Source organism: Netta rufina (assembly GCF_964035555.1).
Source record: "Netta rufina genome assembly, chromosome: 7".
Classification (NCBI taxonomy): domain Eukaryota; kingdom Metazoa; phylum Chordata; class Aves; order Anseriformes; family Anatidae; genus Netta; species Netta rufina.
This window is the reverse complement of record NC_140130.1, coordinates 30,200,801-30,218,290: the sequence shown is the minus strand read 5'-3', so window position 1 is coordinate 30,218,290 and position 17,490 is coordinate 30,200,801. Positions and strand designations below refer to the sequence as shown.

Here is a 17,490-nt window from a genome sequence, read left to right as displayed (position 1 = left end):
ACTGCCTTCCTGCAAGTAATTTTTTACAGCTTCAAACTTATAGTAAATATTTATATTTTATCTTAACATTTTGTCTGATTACCCTGTAGTTTTTTTCTGCTTTCTTATACTAATAACTCAGAAATTCCTATGAAAAATGACTGCATCAGAAACTTTTTTCTTTTCCTTACTTAGAAATGCAGCTTTCTAGCCTTTCTGCCATCTATAAAATAAATCGTACAGCTCAGTTGTATGTGTGTGTGTATATATATATATATATCCATTGCTGTGTTCAGAAGAATACCCTTTAGAAAATGTTTTCAGGTATGGTTTGTAAGAAGCAAACAACCAGACATTAGACAGTCTTGTATGCTGGATGCTCTTCCTCTTTAGGATCAGGACATTGTCCTTTCAAGTGCTTAGCAGAAGAGAAGAACCAACGCAGTCTTGATTATGCACTTCCCTTTAGTGGACCAATATTTATTCACCAGTGTACAGGAAAACCTGAGCTAACATAATTTAAATGAAAACCAAGTTATGCTTTATACAAAGTACGTGTGTATTTAACCTGCTTTTTTTTTTTTTTTTTTTGCATCCAGCCTATCTAGAGGGAGAAGCCTCTCCAGTGGAGGGCAAGGAAGGCATGACAGTGTAAGCAAGGACCAACAAGGGTTCCTAGGAGAGCTCAGCAAGGGCCAGCTGAGGGCTCCTTTGAGAGCTGAGGCTCTTTCTGAGTGCCTGAATCTGTTCAGGCAAGCCTTGGAGGTGCCAGTGAAACAAAGACCTAAGGCACTCTAGGAGACTGAGTAAACTTTGTTCAGGTCAGGAAACCACCTGGAGAAGGACTCTTGTGGCAACCATACAGTAGTGGGGGAAGGCTTTCTTTTCAAATCTTGTGTCTAGTCTGGTCCACCCAGCGAAAATGAGTTTTCTCTGCTAAAACAGAAAGCTCAGTCTGATCTGTTTCTTGCTGGTCTAGTGAAGTATATTATTGAGATTAGAAGGCAGTAGCGTGTCTGCCTAAAGCAAAGGGCAAATCAACCTTTGCATCCCTCCCAGTGAGGGGGTGAGATGGGGTGAGAAGTCAAGTATCGTTCACATTTGGTTACTTTTACAGACATCTTAGGGTACGGTTTATTTAGGAATATCCAGGATGCATCTACACGTAAATGATTAGAATAAGGATTGAATTTAGACAGCATCCAGGAAGTTTGAATAGTGCACCTTCATAATTTAAAAGAAGATATTGTTGCTTTTCAACTCAATTATGTCTGCTAGTAAAGCTGCAGGATCGATGCAGGCATTCCATCATAAAAGCTTTCTTTTTTTTTTTTTTTAATTATTTACTGGTGTTACCAGCAAGTGTCTATATCTACCTGGAGACCGTCCTGTAGATTTATCTGTGTATCACATGATTACATGATTAAACCAGCCAAATTTCTTTAACAGCTAAGAGCTGTGGTTGATGTAATGAATACTTGCAGAAAAGAATCAGTTGTGACTCCAACTTTCAGACTTGCCTTTCAGATTAGCCTGATGTGTTTACTTCATTGGTGTGTACAGTGCTCTGTGGGTATTCTGCTGTCATCAGGATTTCACAGAAGTAGTGGCAAAAGAGCCAAGAAACAGGATTATCTGGTATTTTAATAGAACAAACAGGTCTTGATTTTCAGCAGTGTGTTTCCAGCTGATCATCAATTGGATTACAGGGGAATTATCTCATTTGCCAGTCATAAGGTTCTTCCTGAACTATAAAATTACAAATAAAAATACAAGGAGCCATTGTTGCTGACTCAAGAAATACTTAGCCTTTTCATCCCGTATTTATTGAATAATTTTTATGACTAAACGTATAAGTTCAAATTGTTCTGTGTGCAATTATCTTTACTGAAGCATTTGCAGAGCTGTTCAGGCAATTGTTATAAAACAAAAAGCAGCCAAGTTCGCCCCGGTATCACAGTGCCTTTAGTAGAGACGCTGCATGTGGCAGTTGATGGCAAATATCTAAGAATAGTTAGCTTTGCTTTTTCTGTAGGACAAATCCTTAAGGCATTTACAACACTAGTTTCTTCCACTTCCATTTTTTTTCTTAATCTCCTTTCACCTCAAATACAAATCCCTTGAGACTTTTTGTACCCTAAATTTCTCACCTCAGAGGAAGACAGAGAAAACAGGAATTAACGCTGACAGAGTCGCTAACCTTTTCAGAAACTTCCAATAAATTTACAATTTCAGTGATATTCACCATCAGGAGAACAGTTGATTTTACTCATCAGGGCTAGTCTAGCAAATGTACAAGAAATACAGTTTTTAAAATCTAAGATGATAATTTTGCCTTTGGTCACCAAAGTCTAAAATGACTTTAACCTCTGTGCATCATTTTTGACTTCCCTACACAGGGCATGAGTCAGGGCAGATTTCATCCTACAATTTAGAATAAGATATGTATAGTAAGTGAAAGCAAAATCTTCCTCTAGGATTTAATATTCTCTGCTCTGTAAATGTGTGCATATCCAGTGTAGCATGAACAGTGAAAGCTGAATGCTCATCACTAGCTAGAGCTGTGCACATCTGAAAGGAGAACTTTACCAGTTTTTGCACACTATTTTGTATGTGGATGTTTTATTACTTTCAATTAAGTATAGGAGGTTGGAAATGAAGCCTACATGTAAATGAAGCAGTACACAAATGGAAGATGCCAACACTCACGTTTTTATGTGGCTTTTCTCAGGTGCTGTTCATTTGATCTCAATGTTCTGAAATACAAATGCTTTCCACCAATATATTTTTGAATATGCCTTGAATGTTATGTTTGTACAGCACTAGACTTAATTAGAATGAATTACTTTTCTAGAACTTTAGTTTTTCTCCAGAGATGATGAGGTTCACTAATACAAACATATTTTACATAGTATAAGGTAGGGTTTCCTGTCCCATGGTTCAGAACTGCATGGTTTCTAGAAAACCACATTGCTGGTAATTGCAGAAGTTTAAGAAGACAAAAGGAAGGTTGTCACCAGTATGTTCAAGCTAACAATCTAAATGTTGATGCTGCTTGAGTCACAGTAGCTGCCAGTGCCCATGGATGCTAAAGGCTGAAGCTGCCAACATATGAGTTAGAAGCTGAAGTTTGAAATGATGCTATGCTAGCAGCTGAATTGTGTTGCTTTAGACTTTATATGCACATGAATTACTAACACTTAACATATAATCTTTTGTGTTTTCATCTTTTATATTTCTGCTTCACTTCTTGACATCAAGTTCCTTTGCTGACTGCTGTATTCTCTTGTGCTGTGGAATTTAGCACATTGCTGTAGAACCATGAATCACCTCTCCCACTTTAGCATGAATTGCCTCTACGAACAGCTAGGGGGCTGTATTATTCCACTTTTAAAGCAATAAGACGTAAATCGAGGGATACAACTATCATCAGTCCCTCCTAACAACTTTTTCCTTACCAGTTCAAGCAAACATCAATGCCTATACCCGTATATCAGTATTTAAAGTTTAATGAAATCAATTCGTATGTGGTATGGAGCTCCACAAGTGCCTGGCAACAGTTTTGTTCATATTTTCAACTTTTAAGGGTAAATGAATTTGGCTAGGTGTACGTTTTGTCCTCTTTCTTAACTGCAAGCTCTCTGAATTGCACTGTAGTGTTTTAGTACTTATGCATCTGTTCTACTGAAGTCAAAACCAGGTCACGTATTAGATATGATTTCGCTCAGGATTTTTTATTTTTATTTTTCTGGGTGGTCTGACACTACACAAACACAACCTCTGGTGAGGACAGGGAAGCAAGAGATTATGAAAACTTTCTGGCCAAGAACAGCTGTGTGAATTCATTACCAGTCCAGATTAAAGGTGTTTTTGTTGTTGGTGTTGTTTTTGTCCATTTTTAAATGTTTTTCTGGTGCAACTGGGAGCTTTATTTTCTTATACTTTTGCGTGAATTAGGTCACTCAGTAATTTGGATTGCACTTCCACATGGTTTTTATTTGATTACTGTGTGAATGCTCATTGTTTACTTTGCTGTTGTTTTATGTTTTTCCTGATACTTACTGAAAGCTGTAAACCCAAATAAATGACAAGTTCAGTAAAAACTCAATCTTGCTTTTGTGCTGCAAAAGCCCATTCAAGGCTTCATAAGCCCCTCAAAATTGATTTTTGGAGCACTGTTATTTAATCTGTCCTTTAGAAAACTTTAATGCCTTGAGCAAATCCTTTTTGCCTTATTCCCACCATTAGATGCTTTGACTTCATGGTAAGCAGATATATGTAAGACAAAAAGAGATGCAGTGCAGATTCTTCCCCCAGTCCCTAGTAATTCTCTAACTTTTCCACCCTCCCTTTCTCATTATGAAATAAAACCTCCTGTGTAAACACTACCGCTTGTGCTCTCATGGCACCCAGCCTTATTCCCATCAGTCGCTTGCTCTCCCCCACCTGCTATAGATGACTCATTAATTCAGCTTCAGCTTTGCTTCACCTTTTCCTTCCCCAAAGAATTACATGTAAAGTTTATGGCACTGTTCTTATTTCAGCATACTGTGTCTCTACATACCCGCTGGGCCCACAGATAATACTGTGCAAGTTTCCTCTGGCTCAGTGGCTCCAACTTCAATATTTTCTTGCAGGGTTCAGTCTTTAAAAGGAGGTCTGTGGCAGAGGTGGTGGAGGGAATTAGCTGGCTAGCTGTGGTCCAGTCAATGTATTAATTCGACCTTTTTGTCAGCTTACCATTACATTGTCATCTGAACTGCAGCCAGCCAGAACAACCTAACACAGTGCTCCAATGCCGCAGCTTTTGCATATGGGACTAGCTGCAAAACAACATCAACTAGCATTTGAGTCAGCTTTTCTTCCGTGTGACACCCTTCTGAGAGTTTGCTGTCAACCTTTAATTTACATGCAAATGAGGAGGCAGAAGGAAATCCAGTATGATTGAATACAGAAAAAAACAGTATTCTGACTTCACACGTCTTGTATGACTGGCCTAAAGTACCATATGGCCCTGACTAGCGATGGGGAGTGATGCTGTTCCTGTATTCAGTGCAGTTAGGTGCAGCCTGTAAGTGGCAAGAAGCTGCAATCTGCCCATAGTTCTTGGCTTTGGAAATACAAACAAAAAATCAAAAAACAACAGCAACAAAAAACAACCCCAAAAAACAGGCTTTGAATCTTTTTTTTTTTTTTTCCCCCACAGAATCTCTAACAGCAAATAACCCTTCCTTCCTCATTACCATGCCTTTTCTTTATTAAAAGTTTTCAGTTAATGAACACCAGCTAATGTAGAACAGAGAACCAAGAGTCTAAAATTATGTAAGACCTGAAGAAATAGCAGTTATTGCTGGCAGTAAGTAGCTCAGGAAGTTAGTTCTGTCTTCCACATTATTTATATTGTAATGGCATTTAAACAATAATTCAGCAGTGATTATGCTGTCATCCGTCTTGTAATGAAATGTTTGTCCCTAGCAGCTGTACCTTATATTTCTTATGTTATATTCATTGTTCTGGAACTTTTTAACAAAAATCAATCAATAGAATAGAAAACTAGCCTAAATATCTTTACAATGTTCACATTAAGGAATTAAATTAAACAAACAAACAAACAAAAAAAACTTTTACTGAAGAGCCTCATGGCTTAGGTGGTTGTCACATACAAATAGTAAGGTGGACCATGGTTTGACCAAAATCAACAGCAAAGCACCCATGGACTTAGTTTTACCCTAGAGGAGGTAAAAGGCAAGTGGAAAAGAACATGAAAAGAGCATAGGGTTTACGATTCCAGCCACAGAGTGGGCTAGAGGTTTTCAATGAAAAAGTGGCAGATATGTCAGCTGATGATTTTTCTCAAGATGAGGGAAGGGATCTTGCTCATAAATAAATTACTTCATTTTTTGTTCTTCTTGCTATCTTAAATGTAGAAATAGTGGGTGGCCATACTGCAGGCTTCAGCTCCCTGGTGAGTCAGTTGTCTTGCTTGCCTGTAGGGGATAATTGTTTGAAATAAAATTAATAAAAGCTCCAGATAAAACTAGTGCTATCGATTAACATTATTGTTGACATCCTCCACTGAGGATAAACAAAGTCTAGCTAATTACTGAATTTACAGATCGGGCTGAGTACTACTGCTATAACCTGTCTAGAATTAGCTCAGTGAAGTCACCACTGAAGCAGGAGTGACTTCTGGCAGCGGGTGAGGTGAGCAGTGAAGGTCTGGTGTTCTGCAGTGGTGGGTGATCCAGTTTGGGGTATTTTCAGGCTGGGACCTTTGTAAATTCTCAAAACCCCTGAAAATGGTTTGTAGCTACGATTTGCAGGAGTGTATACATAAGATATATGTATACAATGGCACTTGAAATTTGCTGCATACCTCAAGTGTTGATGGGACGGGAGTCCAAAACGCAAGTGATAAGGTGGGTTCAGCTACCCAAAACCACAGTGATCTTCTACAAAGAGAGCAAAGTACTTGTGTTGTCTCACTGCTGTCAGGGTCTCAGTATTAGTTTAGGCATAAATGGAAAGGATGGCATCTGGAGACTAATGAATACTGGACATAAATTGACAAAAACCATAACAAATTCCATCTCCAAAAGAAAAATAAAATAGTAATTTCTGCCATGGTACAATTGTTCTCATGATATGCAATAAGCTTTCTCATGCCTCTAGTCCTGATCAAAAGAAAAAAAAAAAAAAAAGGCAGTGGTTGGACATTGAGCAAGTGTATGTAGCATGGACTTTCTCCTTGGATTTTGTTTTTAGAACATAGTTGTGTTTTAAAACTTTTTTGGATTAAGAAATTTTAACCTTTTTTAACTTTGAATGCTAGTTTTTCAGTGATAAACCAAAGACTGGCAAGAGGAGTGTTTAGTGACAATCTTCAGCATTTTGGATGCATGCTTTTCCAGATGTCTTGTTATTTCTGAACTGCCAGTAACATTTTTATTTTTAACACTTTTAAAACACGATTTCAATTTCACTGTAATAGTAAACACCCCACAAAAGCTGTGTTTTATAACAGCAAAAGTCACTATTAATGCAGAGCTGTGCAGTGTGTTGGTTTTATATACCAAATAATATTGCGTGTATGTGTTTACATATGTATGTATTCAGAACATTAATGCATGAATGGTTTTGCAAATAGTGGTCTGGATTTCAGTTTTACTTTTGCTTGCCTTGCTCTGGTATGAATGTTGTAACTATTCCTGACTTACACCTCTAAATTATAGGTGAATTAACCTACCTGTTTATTAGACATACAAATAGCTTCTACATTAAGCTGTACCAAATAACTTGTATAACTTTGCGTGCCATAAAGATGTTAAAATTACCAGTGAAGAAGTAATCATCTCTGTACCTCACTTCAATTTGCACTGAAGTGTTCGGAAAGGCCAGCTTGTTGCATTGCTTATATAGCAGCTACTTCAAAAGCTGAGACTGACTTCTATCAACAGTGCCATCACCAATTTAGCACCTTCTGGTTATCTTTGAACACTCCAAAAATCTGGCCATTGTCTGTTTCTCTTTGATGGTATCCTTGTACATGCAGCAGATAACAGATTTATTTTTTTTTTCCCCACTATGGATAGCATATGTCCCCTCATACTAAACAACCAAAACACAGAGGGTTGTGACGTGGTCAGTTGCAACCTGAGATCAGGACTGTGACTTCTTGGGGAGAATCAGTACTCTGGACAGGTTCATCTGTCTGTTTTTCATAGAAATACAGCTCTGCCTGTTAAGAGAAAGTGGCAGGAGTGGAAGACCAGAAAAAAAAACAGAGCTTCCACCCAGCAAGGTTCTGTGCCTGGTGTATTTTCTGTCTACCCCAGCATATGCTAGGCTTTTAAGGAAGTGTTTCTGAAGTACCTGACAACAGTCTAGCTCCATCTGCCACTCAGTTTTCTCTGTAAAAGTGGCCAGCCTGATCATCTCCCTTCTCAGAAGGAGAGGCAGGTTCCTTCGGGCAGCATGTGTCGCGAGGAGAAGCGCATTCCCCAAGTCAAACGGGCCAAACAGCTTGCTCGCCAAATTGCCAAGTACAGCGCAGGCTGATCCTTTTCAAAGAGAAAACATTTGGCTGCAGCCAAAACCCAAGAACACCTGAATCGAATTTTCCGCGTCTGAAAGCGAGGAGGTCCGGGCACCGGTGCCATTTTCGGCTTTGGGGGCAGCCCCACACGGTAGCAGCTGCGGGGAAGCCACCCCAGGCGCAGCATTAGGGCCACCTGCCACGAAGCGGGGACGTGAGGGGGCGCTGCCCCCTCCGGGAGCCGGCTGAGGGCTGATGTCCCCCGGGGGGGGCTCCCCGGGGCCGGGCTGAGGGGACAAGGAGCGGCGGCCACCCCGGGGCCGGCAGGGGGAGGTCGCCACCGGCGGGCCCCTGTGGAGGCGTGGGCAGGAGGGAAGCCGGGCATCGCCCTGCCCCTAACTCACTCGCTCGGTGGTGGCTTCCCCTCAGAAACCCACCCGGGTCGCCCCCTGCCCGCCCGGCTTCCCCGGGCAAAGTTTCTCGGAGGTGGCGGCGCCGCACCTGCCCCTGCCAAAGAAGCCCCAGCCCCGGCGGCGGAGGAGGCGAGGGGTGGCACCGCCGGCAGGCGAATAAATAAAGTTGCGGGTTTGGGGAGGGGACGAGCACCCTGGGGAGCCTTCGGCGGGGCTGTCAGCGGCTCGCCCCGGGTCTCGTTGTCCCCCCCACCCCCGCCCCGTGCACGCCCGGTCCCTCCCCGGGAAGAGGCGCTGCCCACCCGAGGAGGCGCCCGGCGCCGGTGCCCCGCTGCCGCTGCTCACTCGCACACAGCCACAGCCGGGCGTGCACTTCTCGGCGCCCCCGCTAAGTCAGCCCTGGTGTTTTCAGGTTGCTCAGACCTGAAACCTAAGGAAAAAAAAAAAAGAATTAAAGGCAAAAAGCTCAGCCGCTCAGCTTTTGCGTCGCTGCTCCCGCCGCCGGGGGTGGGAGCGGTGAAGAGGAGAGAGGTGGTTTTCTATTTTTTTTTTTATTTATTTTTTTTAACCTCCCTCGATTTCAATGGATGTGAACTTGGAGTCTTTGGACCTCGGAGGTTTTGGAATATCTACCCTCTGATCCTTTTTGTTGTGGCACAGCAGCTCGTTTGGGGAAACCATCCGAAGACAGCAAGATGTTTCTCGCTCTCTTGTACTTCGCTTTGCCCTTAGTGGGTAAGTTGCTGGGGTCTGATTTCTCTCTGTACATCGCTTCATAAAGCAAGGCATAGGGTTTATGGCATCGGATGCCTGATGGTTGCCAGCTTATTGTTTAGGCAGCACAGTGAAGTTTCCAGTAGTTTTTTATGGCTCTGCTGCACATCACTTAGCCCAGTCTACGTTTCGGGCTTCAGGAGGTTGTACACTTAGGTACTTGCCTGTGTAGCCTCCTGTTAAATTGGGCTCTCACAAGTTATGGGAAAACTTTTCATTTTAATAAGATAAGGCTGCTTAGGGGGTGAGGAGGGTGATCTGAGCCGGCTGAAGGATCACATCTTCACCTGGAGCTGGCAACCTGCCCGACTGCGAGAGGTTTGCAGCCCTGGCTGGCTCCCTTTCCACAGGAGGTGTTTGCCTTTCCATCCGTGTGTCTGAGGGAGCGTGACGGGGGCACGATGGAGAGGAGAGAGTTAATGCAATTTGCTTTGTTCTCCCGCAAAAGCATCATACGTGGAGAGAAATGGAAGGGGGGAGAATCATAAATCCCCCTTTTAAGATATGTGTAGAATAAGCAAAACTGTGTACAGCCTTTAAAAAGTGACTGACGCAAAAAAAGGAGGCTAATATCAATCAGCGAGGATACTTATCTCTCCGAGCGGGTTGTTCGTGGATGTAATTGAAATTACAGCAAAGCTGTTGTGGAAAGTGAGGCTGAGTGTTTAACCCCTCAGTTAAGCACAGGAGCGGGGAGGTTATTTGTTTCTCCAAAGTGGATCCAAGGAATAATGAACGCTTGTTGTGTCAGGCACGTTAACCCCTCTGGGTTTTTATTCCATTTCGCGTTCTCTCATAAACCAACCAGCAGGGTCAAAACCTCCACTTTCTGTGTGTTCCCACTACAGTGGATCTGCCTAAGACTGAAAGCCCCAGGTGGTTTCCGAAACCACCCTGAGGTTTGCAAGGTGCCGCCTGCGGCGAGGAGGTGCCTTGTGCTTCCCGGATGCCTGCCCGGGAGCCCTGGTTAGATTGGCCACATCCCTCAAAAAGAGTTTGTTGGTTTGTGTTTCCTCTTTCTAGATGTACTTTTGTCCGCAGAAGTGAGCGGGCTGCCTGGAGGGGACCGCCTGGACTGCGTGAAAGCCAGCGATCAATGTCTGAAGGAGCAGAGCTGTAGTACTAAATACAGGACACTGAGGCAGTGTGTAGCTGGCAAAGAGAGCAACTTCAGCCGGGCGACAGGCCTGGAGGCGAAGGACGAATGCAGAAGCGCCATGGAGGCTCTCAAGCAGAAATCTCTGTACAACTGCCGCTGTAAGAGGGGCATGAAGAAGGAGAAAAACTGCCTGCGCATTTACTGGAGCATGTACCAGAGCTTACAGGGTACGTTGCAAAACACAGAAACATTACACTCCCCCTAATGCAGTGTGATTTCGCAGCCCCTCGCGTCAGCTAGCTGCTGCCACTGAGACTAAACTGAGGTTCTGACCTCGTAATTCATATTGTGCTCTTCAGCTGCAAACTGAGGACCTTTCATCCGACTCAAGAACAGCTGCTGCTCCGTCTCCTGTTGTTGGGAAATCCACAATGAGGGTTTCCTCCAGGGGACCCAGCTGACCTTTCTAAACCAGAGTCAAACGATAAGGGCATTAGCAAGTGCAAAAGCTACAAAAACAGTCATTTGGAGACATTTTCCTAATAATTCAAGTCCTTAATTAGGACTCACCTAACAAGATCACAGGACACTGAAACTGATTTCTTAGCTCTTTGCTGACAGTTAAATGTAATATGAAGAGGAGCATTGTTTTAAGGAAAAGTTTTTGTTTCCAGTATACTCTAGCAATAATCCCTGGGCAAACAGAGGCAGAAAAAAGATCTGTGCTTCCTAGACCAGGAAGTGCCACTTAAAAGGGATATGACAGTGACTGACTTGCAACTTCTGTTTTCATTGATGCCATTGGCAAACTTTCCATAGTCTGTTGAGAACAGTCAGGTCCTTGGGAGAGATCTGTCATTTTTTTTTGGCCCTGCTTTTCTCTAGCCCTGGAGTTGAAGATGCAGTCTTTCATTTCCATGTGGTCCCCATTAAACTTTTTTTTCTGTACCTACTTTTGCATTCTTTTGTGGAAGCCATCCCTTTCTGTTCATTTATTCAGGCATCAACTGGAACATTTTAATGAGTCAATATCTATTTGTGTTCTAACTTTCATAATAAATTGCATTACTCTTGAGCATTTTCTGCATCATAACTAAGTTTCCCTTCCAACAGCATCTTGCTAGGAATGTTTTATTCCAAAGATATTAGTTTTTTGGCTGCCACCTGGGCTGCTCCTCTGCATAAGAACTGTGCTGCTAATGCGAGCGAATGGGAAACATCCCTGCTACAGCTTCTCTCCTGTTTGCATGTTGAGATGGGACAGTCTGGGTGATGTCAGACTGTTACTGCAAATTATGACCTTATTCACAGAGGAAGGAGAGAAAAGAACTAGTGACAAGGATAAAAAACTTGCTTCTTTCAGGTGTTTATAGAGAAATAGCCACACAAGCAGATTAAAGCAGAGTACCTTTCTCAGTTACAGAGTAACTTTATTTGAAAGTAAAAGTAAACACAAAATCTTAGCCTGAATTCTTGTATAAAAAAATTCAAAATATTTTTTGCCTTTAGGAAATGACTTGCTTGAAGATTCCCCCTATGAACCAGTTAACAGCAGACTATCAGACATATTCAGGCTAGCACCAATTGTATCAGGTAAGCAGACTTAAAATTCTTTAGCTGAAACATGCTTTTAATCTGCTGCTGCTATGGAACTTTTGTAGCTTGTGGAGCACAACCCTCTTAAGTAGAATGTTAATGACTTTTTGGATTTAATAAGTTCATGATATAGTTGCACAGAGCAAAATACTAACTGGTTTTTAAATAATAAGTAAAACTGAAGGAGTTCTTGGCAGGATGGCAATTTGTATTCTTCTTGAGTCATTCTTGACAATAAATGCTAAATTTTCCTGTAGGTGGCAATCTGATTCCCCATGTTCCTAATTTCCTTTTTGGGAATGTGGTCAGTGCAAGTTACCTCCCATTGACATTCAAGAGAAACGGAAGACAATCTTTCAAATGTTTCTATAAGGGAATGCTTCATAGTTTCACACAGGTTGTTTTTATTATTAATTTCAAATTAAGGCTTGTCATATTTTCTGGAACTGCTGTCTGTTTAAGGAGCCAATTTACAACTTTTTTCTTTTTCCAGTTTTTCTCTTAATTTTTGCTGTTACTTTGTGCATATCTTTCAGAACTTATTTGTAGTAATTAGACTGTTGCTCAATAATTAAATTACGCTGCTTGTTTTTATCAGATTAAGTTACACTCATTTAGGATCATATTGAAACAATGAATTTGTGGCATTGATGGGGTTTACAGGTCGGAATTCGTATTCTTTTTCATAATTTCAGGAAGTCTTTGAAGTTGCAGTACATACTCAGGACTTCTGTTTGTTTAGTTTCATAAAACAAAACAATGCAGAGCGTAATATGTGTGTCTGATTGTGTTAAAGCTGTAGTTAACTGACATGCTACAGATAAGCATTAGTAGGTTGCTCTTCAAAAGAAGGGCGAAAAAAAAAATGCCAGAGAGAGTGGCTTGACCAATTTTGAGCAGTACTTACACTTGTTAGGACCTTAAGTCTCATTAAAAGCCAGGGGGATGTAGGTTGTTAAGCATTTAATGGTACAGATTTTCAAAGGCATATAGACATATAAAATGTAGATAACTGCCCATTGGGATTTTCAGAAGGGCTAAGTGATTTAAATAGGTGTTAGATGCCCAGACGATTTTAAAAATTCTAAGTGCTTAATGCATCTTTAGGTGTCTTAATGCCTTTGAAAATCAGACCTTCAGTCACTTTTCAAGATGTGGCTTCAGATACAAATCACATACATCCTTTGAAAGGATAATCTGAGTTTGGTGAGCAAGTCTGTTGCAGAAATAGAGAGCAAAGATTAATTTCTGAAGAATTTTCATTTATTTATTTATTAAAACCAACAACAAGCAACTGAATACAAAATCAATGTAGAGGAGTTCTGGGCTGTTTTCTTAAAGTTTATGGTCAGCCTGCCAAGGGTCAAATTCTAACCAACCTTTGCAGTGCTATGATCTCTGTGGAAATACCCTATGTACGCTCTGACTCTTCATTATACTTCAGATTGCATATTTATTTACAAATTATCTTAGAACTGCAACAAGTTTTTCTACTTATATAGTGTGACAATAAAATATGATATATTTGCCAACAAGTGATGTCCTTCCTGCCACTGCCACTTGGAATGCTGGTGGGCTAGTTAGGACACATTCACTGTTAGTGGTGCACCACAAATTCCTGTTCGCTTTGATGGAAGTTTCAGTCTTACAACAATTGGAGGCATAGATTCACACGGAACAACAAACAAACGTTTTAATAAAGAGGAAAAGCAGCATTATTTGGAAGTATTGCAATCTTTAAGAGAAATACTAGCAAAAGTTACTTTACTTATCATCATGGTTACTACTGCATGTACTTCAGAGGTGCCAAGTCTTTAAGCTTTTCAGGACTCTTTGCATACCCCAAACAGCAGAACTTTGTAAGATTTTTATGTCCTGATTTTTTTTTTTTTTTTTTTAAAGATAGAAAAAGTGTACAAGCGGTATTGGCAGTAGTGTCATAACTGCTGATCTGCTAATACGATAATATATTCTTACAAATGTTGCTGCAGTGTTAACTCTCATGAAAGTTACCTGGGTGCAATTAAAAGCAGAGATTAACCCATGGTTCTCATTTAGGTTATTTTATGGTACTGTATGACTTGGTATATATCAAGCCTACTGCTTCTGCTGTTTTTTATTATTAGTTTTTTGAAACAGTGTAGAAAATCACAGTAATCATCTTCTGTGGTACATGGGGGCAGGGGGAGATGTTTGACTAACAGGATTATTTTGTGTTTTATATAAGTCTTTTGGAGCACACCTAAGTCTAAGAAATGGAGGACAGTTTTAAAAAGAGGTTAAAGTTGGCCTGATTCTGTGCTGCAAGATGTTCAAAATTACATCCTTTACTTAAACAGAACACCATATTCTTATTCCTTCAAGCATCAATATGTTGACTTAAAACAAAATTCAGGAATATATTGCTAACCCTGTTACTAATTTGTAGTTTCACTCCATTTCACATTAACATAATATGAACAAATGATGTGGTTGTGCAATTAAAATGAAGCTTTGTGTTATATTTGTAAGTGGCCCGCGTTGCACTGGCACTAGTGGTTTAATTCATCTAGAACTATAAAGAAAAGGTAAGTGTTCTATGTAAAATTTAAATCAATGTCCAACAACATAGAAAATAAAAATCTAAACCCACAAAATTACTTACCATAGTGCTAGTTAAGCACAAGGTATCATATATCTAGATACTATAGCAAGCATGCATTTTGTATTTGACTCTACTAAATTTTCAGGGCAAGTGTAATGTAAAAAAAGATGACTAAAATAGGAATGTGATTTCAGTGTTTGGTTTACTTGTGAAAATGTGTTCTGTGTATTCAGGAGCTTGACCTTCCTTCCTTTCTGTCTATGCTTTAAGTTCAGAATTCAGCTCCTCCTCTGAAGTTAGTCCTGACACTTCACATTGCGAAATCCAGGACTGTAATTCTTCCCAGTACAGAGCTGTCTTATTTTTTGGTTTGCCATATATATGTCTGATTTTTCTTTAGAAATACCATGTCTGATGTGGAGCTTCTGCTTCAAGGTTGTGAATTCCATGCTAGTAGGCAGCCCTTGGAATTACTGAAGACCTGTGTGTGTGTTTCAGAGAGTAGCAGATTTGGGTTACTTACTGTGATGTAAAGCTTAAACAACCATTTTTGCTTAAACCTTAACAGCTTCTGAGAGGTGAAAACATTTTAAGGCTATTGACTTACATCACAACTACAGTAAATGCAAAATCTGTTGATTTGATTTTAAGAGTTGAGTTTCACACCAAAGTAAGCATAGACGCTTGAATTAGTTTGTCACTTGTTAAAGCTATCTACAGCTTTTTACTACTTTGGGAACGGCTTGCCTCTTGAATTTGTATTTTATTTGACCATCATGACTGAAAGATACCTTACTATTTTAATATCAACTGATACAGGGTAGTGGTCATCTCTGTGGCATATTAAGGAAATATCTTACATTAAAACTCTAGCTTCATGTATCTGTAGAAATACTTACAAAATAAATGTTTCTGAAATGTCTCATTTATTTCAGCACTAAAGCCAAATAAAAAGCCTTAAGCCATGGCTGTGAAGTGGTGTGAACCAAATACATAATGTTAAAAAGAACTGAATATTTAGATCAACATATTTAGGATGACATATGCATATGGATTCATTTTTAAGTTACCTAGTTAATCACAGGTTTATTATTCAAATTTTCAGCTACGTACCACTTCTTTATTTTACATCTGCTATGTTAAAAATAATCTTAAATAACATGCAACAAAAATCAGGGTTTCTTAAACATGGAAGTTTTGCTGGTAATCTGTGGTTGGTTACATGCTTAGTGTGTGGTTGGTTACATGCTTAGTATAGTAAGTTGTTTTTGCAAAGTGCGTGTTGTGTCAGCAACAAATGAGAGAGAAACTGGCTCATATGACTGTATTTCAAAAAGGAGATTTTCCTGATTCTGCTTTTCTTGTAAGAGGCTGTTTGCTCTTCAAAGACTTTGTGAATCTCTCATTGCAGATAGTATTTGGGAGCTTAAATTTTTTAAAAAAGGGTATACTCTATACTTACAATGGTAAATTTGTTAATTAAAAGGAGAGTTCAGTAGACAGCACAACAAATGGGGCTTCTTACAGGAGGGTGCAATTCCTCATTGGAGTGATGTGAGGAGCACAGCAGATGAAGGTAGTGGCGTACTGAGTAAGCTAGAAGTATGAATGAAAACAATTGTCAGTAAGATGGCCCTTTATTGCATTTAAAAAGTTGAGACTATAAAAAAGTCAGCAGTGATGGAATTTTCATTCCATGTGTGTGCTGGTGGTCTTTAAATTAGACAATTTTATGTATGGTCTTTCTGTGGGATACTTAAGGATTTCATGGAGATGGAGATGGGTCTCCCTGTAGGATCTCTGTGTGCTTCAGAAGAAAGGAGTGGGTTAGTAGTTTCCACTCATCTGAGCTATTGGAAGTCTTGTAGGCATCCTGTATCACTGGAGTTCACCAGTGAGAAAGTGGGTGCTGGGAAAGAATGAACTCCAGTATGCAAAACATTTCCTTCAGGTCCTCCCCATTGCTTTATCCTTCCCAGGCTGGGGTGCAGGCATCACAGAGAGTGGGTTGCAAGTGTTTCCTTTGGAAAAGTTACTATGAGCAAAGGCAGGGGAGGAAGACTGGGGTATTTCAAAATGGATTTGCAGGACCCAGAGAAACAGAGCTTCCTTGTCCATGTGCTTAAAGCTCTTCAGGATTCATTGTGCCCATACTTTCTCTTTCTACTACTTCTGTAAAGCGCAGGGTACACAATGAGAAAACACCGTGTCATAGTGTGTTAATATTGTCCAGGCCTTCCTAATCCTCAAATTCTTTTAACCAAGAGTTGACTATATTTCCCCATCCATTATCACAATTCTTGTACTAACGTAAGAGCTGTGCCCTACTAAGTAAAAGTAACCTGCTGCTACTTAGTAAATTACTTTTCTTTTATAGAATCCAGATATATATCTATTATTTTTATTTATCTTTATTATTTATGTTACAGTCTCTGTCCTAGTGAAAAGATTCACTGCTTTTTCCTTTTGGAGTTTGTGGCATGTGAATTAGTGGCTTCTGCAATGAGTAAATATGGTATGACATCCCCAATTCCTGCAGCCTGAGGCCTCTAATCCTGAGTCTGTTCCTAAATCTATGTGTATTTCAAATACTATGTATTTTTCTAATTTAACGTGTTCTTTAGACATTGTTGTAAGAATATTTGCAGTGCCACATTTCTACAAGGGCAATTTAATTTGCAAACTACTAAATATGTTGATTTCTCTTGATTGTTTACAATGCTCTTCTATTAGCTCTTCCCTTTTATATTGTTGCATTTTTTTTTAATTTCAGAAAAAAGATATTTCATGTTACTTACCTTGCACATTCACCCAATTTCATAAACAATAAACCAGATCCTATTAAGTTAATAGGAGTCTTGCAATCTGATTCTGTTCCCACTGAAGTAAGCATAACACATCAAAATCTTTTTATTTGATTACAATGTATTCTGTTTCCTGTGGTAATTTTTGGGCTTAGTTCTGGTTTTCTGACGTGCGGTTGAGGCTTTTGAAACAGAAAAGTAAAAAC

The 17,490-nt window shown here is 40.1% G+C and overlaps 1 protein-coding gene across 1 annotated transcript in view; it reads left to right on the top strand.

Moving 5' to 3' along the window:
* Positions 1–9,122: 9,122 nt before the first annotated feature.
* The window catches only part of GFRA1 (GDNF family receptor alpha 1), a gene marked incomplete at both ends in the record, with an annotated part of 145,755 nt that continues 137,387 nt past the window's right edge, over positions 9,123–17,490 (top strand). The window contains 3 exons of the mRNA XM_084290376.1: positions 9,123–9,162; positions 10,225–10,527; positions 11,810–11,893. Of these exons, the coding sequence (XP_084146502.1) occupies positions 9,123–9,162; positions 10,225–10,527; positions 11,810–11,893 (427 nt within the window). The remainder of the gene's footprint in view (positions 9,163–10,224; positions 10,528–11,809; positions 11,894–17,490) is intronic.